This window comes from Passer montanus, unplaced genomic scaffold (assembly GCF_014805655.1).
Source record: "Passer montanus isolate IOZ18808 unplaced genomic scaffold, ASM1480565v1 scaffold9, whole genome shotgun sequence".
In the NCBI taxonomy this organism is placed as follows: Eukaryota; Metazoa; Chordata; class Aves; order Passeriformes; family Passeridae; genus Passer; species Passer montanus.
In genome coordinates, this window is record NW_024374367.1 from 11,718,524 (window position 1) to 11,730,107 (window position 11,584).

Sequence of the window (11,584 nt, forward strand, 5' to 3'; positions counted from 1 at the left end):
TCTGAAAGAACAGGCTCAAATATTTGTGTGCCAGGCAAATGCCATTTACATGAAGCTTCAACACGGTGTGTGACTGTCATGGATTTCAGAGCAGCTTGCACAGGCAACACATCTCATTGTGCCCTTCAGAGTTCCAGGGAACAGGATGCAGAACTGGGTGAAAAACCCAGAGTTCCATGGCAGTGCTCCATGGTGCTGCATCCTAGGAGTGCTGATGGATGTTTCCAGGGAGGGGAGAGGGTGATGGAGTTATTCCACTTGAGAAAGGCTTCAGCCTCAGCAAAATGTTGCTATTGATACCTCTTAAAGCACATCTAAACCTGTTTGCATGGCAATTTGCTTGCTTCACCAAAAACCATCCAAAGGTAAGCCATTTCAAGAAAGGCTCAGGCTCCAAAGAGCCAGTTCAGTGTGGGATTTGTATTAAAAAACATTCTACATTTGGATTCTGCATTTTAACACTGATCCAGGCCGGCCCACGTGCCCGCACCGAAGGAAATGAACTGTATCAGGCAATGTCATTTGCTAAAGGGTAGGAGCAGAGGAATTCTCCATCCCTTCGTTTCAGATTTCTAGGGACAATTTCACAGGCCGTGCCGTTGCTGAATGGGGAAATTGGAAAACTGCAGAATCGATTTGCAGACGTGAAGTTCTATTTTCTTTTACACCTCCTTCATCAGAGTCTCCATCGCTGCTGCGTTGTGCAGCATTATCATCGGAGCAGCCTGGACACCACTGATAATTGCTGAGGGAGGGGAAGGCTGTGCCTCGCAAGCAAAACTAAACCCAGTGGGGTGGCACTGCCTTGAAAGTCACCTGCTTTGGAGAAGTGCTCGTGTGCTCAGGCTACTCATTTCTGGAGTTAATGGGAATTTAAATAAAAAATATTATTCAAATTGTTTTTTTTTTTTTTTTTTTTTTTTTAATTTTTAATGGGAAATTAATTAAAAAATGTTATTCAAATTAGTTTTGGGGTTTTTTTAAAATTTTTCTGAACAAAACTTCCCAGCTAAAAGCTGCGAAGCTGTATTAAATCTATTTTGCGTAAAACCAGGAAAAATAGACACAATTTCGCAATGCTTCCATTATTTAATTCTTCATTAATTGTGTTTCACAAAGGAAAAAACCTCAAAACGTCTTCCACATCAAATTCCTGAAAATGACACAGGTCCCAAGAATGAGACCGGTGGCTAATTGCATTAGAAAACTGGAAAACCTGGTGATTATCACCTCTGGGATGGAGAGAGAAATGTGATATTAAGGGTCAGGGGCAACAAAATGTTCACTTGTGTGCTGCACCCTGTGGGACAGGGAGGGCTGATCTGGGCTGCCCACAGCGTGCGGGGGTTACCAACCCTGGAAAAATTCACAATATTCCTGGTGTGACAAGCTTTCAGACCAAGTAGCAGATTATTGGGCTCTATTAGGGGTTAATTCAGCCTGTGGGTCTCACATCCTGCCCCTCACCACACCCCTGCAGCATTAGGGGCCTGGCCGGCATTTCTGCGCCCCTTTCTGCCGGCTCTCAGCACCTCCGCTCCCCTCAGCGAGGGCTTGCCCCAGGAGCTCAGCAGAACTGCGGGGATTGGGGGCGGAGGGGTAATTTATCCCTCTGGAGAGGCCATTTCTGCCGGTGTCCCTGCTGGGGAGGGAACAGGCCCCACACAGCCCGCCAGGCCCTGCCCCGGGGCCCAAAATGGCGGCTCGCCTCAGGCGCCGCCGCCTCGTTGCTACGCGACCGGCAGGGCCCGCCTCCCCCCCAGAACTACAACTCCCATGCATCCCGCTCCGGAGGGACTACAACTCCCGGCAGGCCCCGCGCGCCAAGTCCTGCCGGCCCGCACTACACTTCCCGGCAGGCAGCGGGGGCAGTGACCAATGGGCGCTGCCGATGCTGCGGGGTGCGCGGCCGGCGGTGAGCGGGGGAAGCGGCGCGGTGACATTTCCTGCCGGGCCGCCCCCGGAGCCGCTGCCCGAGCGGGGCCCAGGATGGCAGCGCTGGGAGGTCGGTGCGGGGCGCCGGGGCAGCGCCCGCTGCGAGAGGCGGGCTCCTGGCGAAGGGTACCCTGTGTGCTGAGGGGGGTCTGGGGGGCGCTGAGGGGGCTCGGGCCTGTGCTGGGGGAGCGCCGTGTGAGGGGTGCCCGGGCGGGGAGGGGGCCCTGGGAGGGCAGCGCTGCTCGGCTGAGGGAGGTGATGGCGTGAGGGGACAGGGCTGGCGAGGCGGTGTGCTGTGCCAGGCTGCTGTCCCGTGAGGGACCCCCCTGCTGCGGGAGGGGAGAGGCGAGTGGGCTCGGTGAAAGGCTTCTGTGAGAATGGGTGTGCTCTCTCCCTCCTCTCTGCCCCTTTGTGCTGCCTAAATTTTGTTGGAAGCACTCTGTTGCAGTCAGCAGCTTTACCTGATTTGCAGCTCTGGCCACCTAATGTTTTTCTTTTGAGCTCTCCTTTGTTGTTTTTGTTGCGTAAAAATTTTGGTGCTATTACGAAACAGATTCTTGTGCTTGAGCTATTGCTCAATTTTCACTTTGGGATTTACTTCATTAGGCTTATCACATGTTATTTAGCAGCATATGCTCTACTAAATATGTTTCCACGGTGATATATGAGCTCCTTCACAGCTGAGAAATTTCAAATTATAATTCTGTTTTAGTTGTAGAGAAAACATGTAATTATCTACAAATTTGTTTAAGTTAAGACTTATTGTAGGGCTGTTTCTTCATGAGCCTCTGCTCCAACCATTACTTGTGTAAGGCAGGAGGCAGTTCCTGTTTCAATGTGAAGTTAAATATTTACATTCAGGCTTGTGTAATGGTGGGGTACTTTGGGGATTTATTTCATTCCTCTGTGTCCCTTTTCATTTTAAAGGTCAATAAGTGTTGTGTTTCTTGACTTGATTTCCCCTTCCCCAGTTGTATGAACTATTTGTGTTGTTTTCCTTAATGGGTACAAACTTTATAGGGGTATAAACTTTATAGTGGAATAGTAACTGACATGTACAGTGTGAAAAGGAAGAAAGTGAAGTATTTGTATTGTTTTCCCTTAATGGATATAAACTTTATAGGGGTATAAACTTTATAGTGGAATAGTAACTGACATGTACAGTGTGAAAAGGAAGAAAAGGTCTCTTTGAGGTCTCTTTTTGTATTTACTCACCATTGACAGTGTTTGGCTTGCTGTTGAGGGATGATGATGCTGAATATGGAATATCAATTTGTGCTAATTCCTGGTTATGCATGGTTTTTTGGCTCAAGTGTATTTTTTTCTGGAGGCGTTTTGTTTTTGTTGTTATTAGTTTTTTTTTTTCTGTTAAAGTTCTGATTTTCCTTTGTAGAACCAAGTCAGTTTTCACAAACACTGAACGGAGTCCCTCCCTCAAGCCAAGTCTCCAGTGGAATGGACCCCTTCCATGCTTGTAGTATCCTGCAACAGCTGAAGACCATGTATGATGAAGGACAGCTGACAGATATTGTGGTGGAAGTGGATCATGGGAAAACATTCTCCTGTCACAGAAATGTTCTAGCTGCAATCAGTCCTTACTTCAGGTAAAACCATCCATTGTTCTAGTGGGGATCAAAGCAGGTAGAATATTAGTACAGGTATGATTTTTTTTAGATTTTCAGTTAATGAAAGTAAGTTCTATGTGTTTATAGATAATATAGTGCACCTAACAAGTAAAGATTATTGTTCTCTTAAGGTCAATGAATTATCTGTGTCTGTTTCTCAAAGGAAAGTTTCATTGGAGACAATGTCACACAATTTTAAGCCAAGCAAAACTGCCCCCAGTACTGAGAGTATCAGAGATACAGTAAGAACATATTGAAACTGTTTGTTTTCCTCTCAAGTTACATATTTTCGAATGCTAGAGTATGCATATGAAATAACTTGTTGGAGGTTGAATGCAAAGACTTGGCTATGTCAAGACCTTTGCTTGTAAACTCAGTGAATTTTAACGTGGGGTTAGTGAGACACTGAAACAAAAGTGGAACTTGTTCCTTAATTAAGTGTAGAAATGATCTCAACTTTAGGTACCCCAACAGGAGAGCGTAGCACCTGTGATAAATGTGTTTGTGCTGACAAACGCAGTGGGGCTGGCTGCACAGTAAATGTCACTTGAAGCCTGGAGCTGGGTTGCAGACGCAGTGCTGGGTGTTTGCTTTGCAGATCGATGTTCACGAGCGGCCTTACCGAGAGCACGCAGAAGGAAGTGCGGATCGTCGGCGTCGAGGCCGAGTCCATGCATTTAGTGTTGAACTATGCATATACCTCCAGAGTAGTGCTGACCGAGGCCAACGTTCAAGCTTTGTTCACTGCAGCCAGTATCTTCCAGATCCCTTCCATACAAGACCAGTGTGCTAAATACATGATCAGTCATTTGGACCCGCAGAACTCCATTGGGGTGTTCATCTTTGCTGATCACTATGGTCATCAGGAACTCAAGGACAGGTCACAAGACTACATTCGCAAGAAGTTTCTGAGTGTCACCAAAGAGCAGGAGTTTCTTCAGTTGAGAAAAGACCAACTGATAAGTATCCTCAACAGTGATGACTTAAATGTAGATAAAGAAGAACATGTTTATGAGAGCATTATAAGGTGGTTTGAGCACGAACAAAATAAGAGAGAAGTGCACCTTCCAGAAATATTTGCCAAATGCATCCGTATGCCTCTGTTGGACGAGACATTTTTAGAGAAAATCCCTCCCGTGTTTGCACAGGCGATGGCCAAAAGCTGTGTACAAAAGGGACAGCCCAGTGCCAATGGCTACACACAACGGCTTGGAATGACCGCTTCCGAAATGATCATATGCTTCGATGCTGCCCACAAACACTCAGGAAAGAAGCAAACAGTGCCTTGTTTAGATTCGGTCACAGGGAGAGTGTTTAAACTATGCAAGCCACCAAATGACTTGAGGGAGGTGGGAATTCTGGTGTCTCCTGATAACGACATTTACATTGCGGGTGGGTACAGGCCCAGCAGCAGCGAGGTCTCCATCGACCACCGGGCCGAGAGTGATTTCTGGATGTACGATCACTCTGGCAATAGGTGGATTCCCAAGGCTCCTTTGCTGCGGGCCAGAATAGGCTGCAAGTTGGTTCACTGCTGTGGGAAGCTCTACGCCATCGGGGGGAGAGTTTATGAAGGAGATGGACGGAACTCCCTCAAGTCTGTGGAGTGCTACGACAGCCGGGAGAACTGCTGGACAGCTGTGTGCCCCATGCCCGTGGCAATGGAGTTCCACAGCGCTGTGGAGTATAAGGATAACATCTATGTTTTACAGGGTAAGGTGGTTTGACTGCCTCTGTGGTGCTTTATTGGAAGTGGGGATTGTTCATTCTGACTGTCTCTGTTTTCTTAAGCAATTTGGAAAAACCCCTTGGGCAATGGGGTGGGAGGGAAGAGAGGGGGAACTAGGAAGAGGGAGGTTGCTGCTTGAATTCTCATGCCCTGGGAATGTGTCACTGAGTTGTAGTGCTGAGTTATTGTAAAGATGGCATTTTTGCTGGTATTCTGAGTCAACAATACAGTATTAAAATTAACTCTGAAAATTCTTTGTTAAATCTTTATCTGGGTGAAATGCAACAACCCTGAAGAAAAGAGACTATCCTGTGAAAAAGCACTTTGCATTTTACTTGGCTAAAGCTGAGAAGATTCCTGGTGTCTTTATTCTTGGTGACTTGTAAAAGTGATTAACGACTTCTAAGCCATCACTTCCTGCCCTGCCCTGCTTTCTGAAGTCATATGAGAAACTAGAAAGAGATCAAGCTCTCTCTTAGTTAACTCAGTTTCTTTGGGCAGTAATTACAGTACTGCTTTACATTCCGTGCACACTGAAAAGTGCTGAGACTGGTCTGAGGCTGTGCTAAGAGGCCCACAAAGTGGAAAGAAGGAAGGTGGGGGAGGTTTTGTTTTGCTGAGGGCCACCTCTGTGAACACCTGCACAAGTTGGGGTCTCAGATCACACCAGCTCCTACTTGGGTCACTTCCAGAAAAAGCTGGACCATGGGGAAGAAACAGGATAGAGAATACTGTAAGATCCTTATTATTTACCAGAAGAGGTTAACATTATTTCTTGACTTTGCATTCCTGGTCTTCCATGTGACTTGCAGTTTTCTTCTCCCATTGTTTCTGTATTCCACTCTTGTTGGTTGTGGCCTTAAATAGTTCTGTTGTGCTAAAAAGTTCTTTAAATCTCTCTTGGCTCAGATGTCTGCTTTAGGTGTTTAGAAAGGAATGCTGAAGAATACTGAACTTAGTATTTGTTCTTTTAGTGTTTCTTAGAACTCATCAAAGGTGGATGATATTATAACCTATAGAATAACAGTGCACCTCATTCACAAATTTTAGCTGCACTGATTCTGTGATTCATTGCTTTAAGTGACAAGTGACTGCTCATACAAATAAGCTACTTCCTGTGCTAACCAGCAAATTCTGAAAAACAGTGTTATGGGTAGGTAGACAAAACCTTGATTGAGCTGTGCTGTAGTACAAAGAGGTGAGCTTTTAGTAATTGTGCTAGGGAAAACTCCTAAGTTAGAAGTAGTCAATAAGAATGGATGAGAGTGTGAAAATGCCTGTGGAATGCTAGGGTCAGTCACAGGAGATTGCACTGTGGAACAAAACTGAATAATCTAAATTAGTATTATCTGTAAGATTTAAACTCTGTTCCACCAATTTTACTGTCTCACTTCTGCATTCTTTGTTGTACTTGAGGTGTTTGGTCACAACAGCTTGGTTAAAATTGTTAAGATAGCCTGGTGAAATCATGTTTGATTTGAATTCTGCTAGTATTTGGCAGAAGTAAGGCCCTTCTCCCACTGGACTTTAAAAAAGTCAAGGTGGCCTTTATCTGTGTTCTTTTCATGAAATGTACAGAGCACGAGTTTTTGGTGATCTGAACTTCCTTTAGCTGCAGTCTGTAGCTGCTGCTCTGTGCACTGAGCAGCAGAGGTGTTTCATAACCTAACCACAAACCTAACCATGAATCAGTAGCTTCATGCAGGTTCTCACCTGGCCTCCTTTTAAACAAATCACCCTAAATTTGTAACCCAGCCACCTGATACCAGTAGCTTCAAAATGCACGACAGAATTCAGGGTTTGAAAGCTGCTAAACCTGAGCAAATAATTGTGACACTCCCCATCTGCAGATGACACATTGTGAAGACGTTAAAGAGTAAAACAATCGTAGTTCAGATATTTCAAGACTGGAATCTTGAAAGGTTTTGTCCCAGGTTAAAAGGCGTGGTTTGGAAGTAATGAAGGATACCTAGAAACAGTGTAAAATGTGTTTCTTTCTAGGATACCTAGAAACTGTGTAAAATGTGTTTCTTTCTGGGATACCTAGAAACTGTGTAAAATGTGTTTCTTTTTAGGATACCTAGAAACTGTGTAAAATGTGTTTCTTTCTAGGATATCTGGAAACTCTGTGAACTGTCTAATTTGTGTTTGCACATATTTCTGTGTAAAATATGCTTCAAATTCTCTCTGCTTCAGCTGAACCAGAAACTCAGAGTAGGATTTAGTCATGCTATTAATATTTTTGTAAAGCACTAAAAGGAAAGCAGTTGATGGTGCTGGGGTGTTTGTTTTGGGATCCGGGCTCTAGAAAATTCAGAGTGTTTCTGTCTGTGGAAGAACATACCTGGGTGCTCAATTACTGCAGAACTGTTGGTCGGGAAACAAAGCACGAGCTCTGTTTCATTTTCCCTCTCTTTTCAGGGGAGTTCTTCCTTTGCTACGATCCTCAGAAGGATTACTGGGGATTTCTGACCCCAATGACTGTGCCTAGAATCCAAGGCTTGGCAACAGTGTACAACGACTCCATCTACTACATAGCTGGCACGTGTGGGAACCATCAGCGCATGTTCACCGTCGAGGCCTACGACATCGAGCAGAACAAGTGGACTCGAAAGAAAGACTTCCCCTGCGACCAGTCCATCAACCCATACATCAAACTGGTTCTCCTCAAAAACAAACTCCATCTCTTTGTCAGAGCTACTCAAGTCACTGTTGAAGAACACGTTTTCAGAACCAGCAGGAAGAATTCACTCTACCAGTACGATGAGGTCACTGACCAGTGGCAGAAAGTCTACGAGACTCCAGACAGGCTCTGGGATTTAGGCCGGCATTTTGAATGTGTTGTTGCTAAATTGTATCCGCAGTGTCTTCAGAAAGTTATTTAAATTCTTTTTTTTTTGGTTGGTTTTGGTTTTTTTTTCAGTAACAGGCCTTAGTGATTTCAGTGGTAATTTGATGCTAGAGAAAACATGTCTTAAAAGAAAACAAAGAAATTCTGTCAGTATTTATTGTAAGATGAAACAGACAGTTTTTTGTATATGGGGATGGGTGCTCTTTAAAGGTTGCAGTCCGGGGAGGGACTTGTTGGTTCAGTTTCATATTTACTGATATTTTCCTGGGAAATGAGAAGGAGGTTACAAAGTGCAATTATCAGCATTTTTTTTGTGGTAAACACTTAATCATGTCATACTAAAGGGTTTTTTTTTGTGGTAAAAGCAAATTAAGTGGAAGAGCCAGGATAACTATGCACTACAGTGAAAGAAAATCTAGCATTAATAGTTAAGGATGTCCAAGATGTGTTGAAGTGACTTTTCTTCTTTTTCTCTTTTTTTTTAATACGGGTAAAATTTGAGGCAATATCACTAAGTTTTGTTGCTTTTTTTTTTAATTTAGATCGAAAGTACGTAGAGAGGAATGGTAGATCCTGATTCACAATGATCTCTTCTTTTTGTACTGTTTTTGAAGTCTGCTAAGATGTTTGTGATGTTGTTTGTGCACTGCAATTTGGGAGAAAAACTCAAGTCAGAATTGGATTGTGGAGTACCTTTGCCCCGGATGGAGGCCTGTTCATATTGTTGTACCAGTTCCTGTCTGTGGATTTTTGTTGAGATTGAGCTTAATGGTAGTGGGGAAAAAACCCCAAAACCTGTTTTTTGCCACATAGGTGTAGTGCTGTAAAAACTTTTTTTTTTTTCTAACACTGATTAAAACCTTTTTTTTCACCCCGTAAAGGGCTTTAACCCAAAAGTTGATGGTGCTAGTACATTTTTAATACTTGTTTGTCTGAACTGGGCCAGCCTTCTGCTACTGTTTAAGACAGCCTGTTATTTTCCATGGAGTGTGTGTCTGTCTTCAGGCCCTGTCCTGTCATCAGATTCTTTTCTAACATAACATTTTTACTGCAGTGGTGTTCTTGCACAGAATGGTGACAGGATATGGCCTTAATAATACTGATTCTCTTTTATTTTTTCTCTTTGTGTGGAGTGTTCATTCTGTCTCCACTACAGTACAGTGCTATGTGCAGAGTTGGCATGTGCTCTGGTGATTTGGAAAAGTGTGGTTTAACTTTGCAAGTTGTTTTTCTTTTCTCTTTGCAGTCAAGCCCCCAACTATCTTTTATTTCTTTCTGACCTATAATGTGAAAAATTGCACTACTGAGCTGTCAGCATTATCCGGTGTATTAAAGCAAAATTGACAATAAGCATCCATGGCTTACATGATCTTAGGGGAAATACAGAATAAGGAATATATTGCAACACTTGTCTTTATGTATTTAACATTTAACTTATTTTTAAAGAATAAATACGTTTGAAGTTCAGCCTCTACTTCAGTAGTGAAAATTGGATTTAAAAGGGAAAAGAGGACTCTTAAAACTTGCATCAGCTGTAATTTACCAGGTTTCTTACACCTCTGCTTTTTGCAGAGCTTTAAGTTATCTTACTCTTTCCTGTTTTTTCCTGTTGACCTAAGTAAACCAGTTAACTTGACATGGCACTGGCCATCACTGCCTGAAAGTGCTTACCAATATCTGGCTCAACAGCTGATATTTCAGTCAGCCAAATATTCAGCTCATTGTTATCCCCCTGGCATGGCTGAGGATTTGGATAATGTTTGTTTACTACGTGGTCTTCCTGTTCCCAAATGGAATCTTCCTACCACATGAAAATACTCGCCTGGTTCTATTTATTAATTCTTGCACAAAATGTTTGAGAGGCAGAAACAAACAAAAAACTGTGAAATGAAAAGCAAAATAAAAATGCCTCTTTGCATTACATACCTCATCTTCCAGAGATTCACCAAACTCTTCTTCCAATGCGAGCACCTGCATTTTGGTTTTTTTCCTGAATTTGGCAATTCTTGCTAAGACTGCATTTTCCAACAGTGTTGAGGTGTGTCGTTTCTTTGTTTAGTTTTCCTCTGGATAGTTTTATCTGTACGCATAGCCAAGAATAAGGGGTTTTCTGAAAAGTACAACTAATTTAATGTTTAACTAATGATCCTTAGCCCTTGGCTAGCTCTCTTTGCGCTGTTGTAGGCCTCTAGCTGCAAGCTTTCTGAAGCACCCTCCCTAACAGTGTTGCATCTGTGTGTAAGACCATTTTTTTGCAAAGTGTTATGTAACTTTTTCCTTGTTTCTTTGTTTGTGTTTCTTTTTTTTTTTTTTTTTAGCTTGGTTGACTATTTACAAGATTTCTTGCTGCTTTTTGACAATCTATATTTATTTAGTAGAACAAATTTCAATATATTACTTGAAACTGAAATAGAATTGAGTTAGCAGTTGACTGGTCATGTGATGTATAGAAGTACAATATGCTGTGGTTAATTCTGCAGTAGGTTTGTTAATTTTGTTTATCTGCACTAAAGTACGAAGATCTCCATTCTGTTTAACCATTCAAACTGAGGGTGTGATCCAAGTCTGTCATGTGTTTGAAAGCTAAATCCTGGAAATTGCTGTGGGAGTAGAATATACTAAATCTTTTGCATGAGGAGTTTGTTGAGACAGTAATGTAGCTGTGACATTTTGCCAATTCTTAAATGCTTCTACGTTATGCTGAAAGTCAGATTCCTGGTAAAGTTTTGCTTTAGAGTCAGGCTTAAGTAAACTTGCACAGCACAAAAAAAAAATAATTGCACCAAAGGTACTGATAATATTTGAACAGTGATCTGTACATTTTGCTCATTTGGATTTTTTTTTTGCATTTGTTTATTTCCCTTTATGAAATGAATTTCTAGTGTTGTAAGAACTTAGGTGAGTGTAAATCTCTTCCAAAATTATTAGTTACTTTAGAAGGAAACATTTTGTAATTTCCACTTGCTTCCATCAATGAAATTTAGAATAACTCAAAGCAGTTTTGGTGCACCAGACATGCAGTGTTGTATGTTCTACAAGAGATCCAAGAGCTCCCTGTTCGTGAGGCTGTTGAGAAGTGGCATCCAACATTCAGTGCTCAGGTATGTTAGTAAGAAGTACTGTAGTCCTATGAGGGCAAATGTGTGGATTTTTAAACATTTTGCCATAATTGCACAATTTTGCATTTTTACTTAATGTCATGTTATGTTTCTTAAAATAAACCTATTGTTGAAATACAGTGGAGTTCAACTGTTTTTGTGGCAAATCTGTGTGCATTTTAGTAAATTTCTGAAAATTAATCTGATGTATTTTTGATGTTTATTCAGTTCTTCTATTTCTGCACTTGTGCCTCACCGCGTGTAATGTCACTTTGATTTTGATGTGGAAGGTGCTTTGTTCTTTTGTCTCATTCCTTGTGGCTGTTCAGGTGTAACTTCTGATTTG

At 42.4% G+C, this 11,584-nt stretch overlaps 1 protein-coding gene across 2 annotated transcripts; it reads left to right on the forward strand.

The window, feature by feature from the left end:
• Positions 1-1,893: 1,893 nt before the first annotated feature.
• On the forward strand, positions 1,894-11,378 carry KBTBD8 (kelch repeat and BTB domain containing 8). 2 transcript variants are annotated; one of them, XM_039734296.1, is made up of 4 exons: positions 1,894-2,005; positions 3,329-3,539; positions 4,159-5,273; positions 7,711-11,378. In XM_039734296.1, the coding sequence occupies exons 1-4, from the start codon at positions 1,990-1,992 to the stop codon at positions 8,172-8,174; spliced, it is 1,806 nt and encodes a 601-aa protein (XP_039590230.1). In that variant the 5' UTR covers positions 1,894-1,989; the 3' UTR covers positions 8,175-11,378. The 2 variants fall into 2 exon arrangements, with proteins under 2 accessions (XP_039590230.1, XP_039590231.1); XM_039734297.1 differs by having other exon boundaries at positions 1,961-2,061.
• Positions 11,379-11,584: the final 206 nt, after the last annotated feature.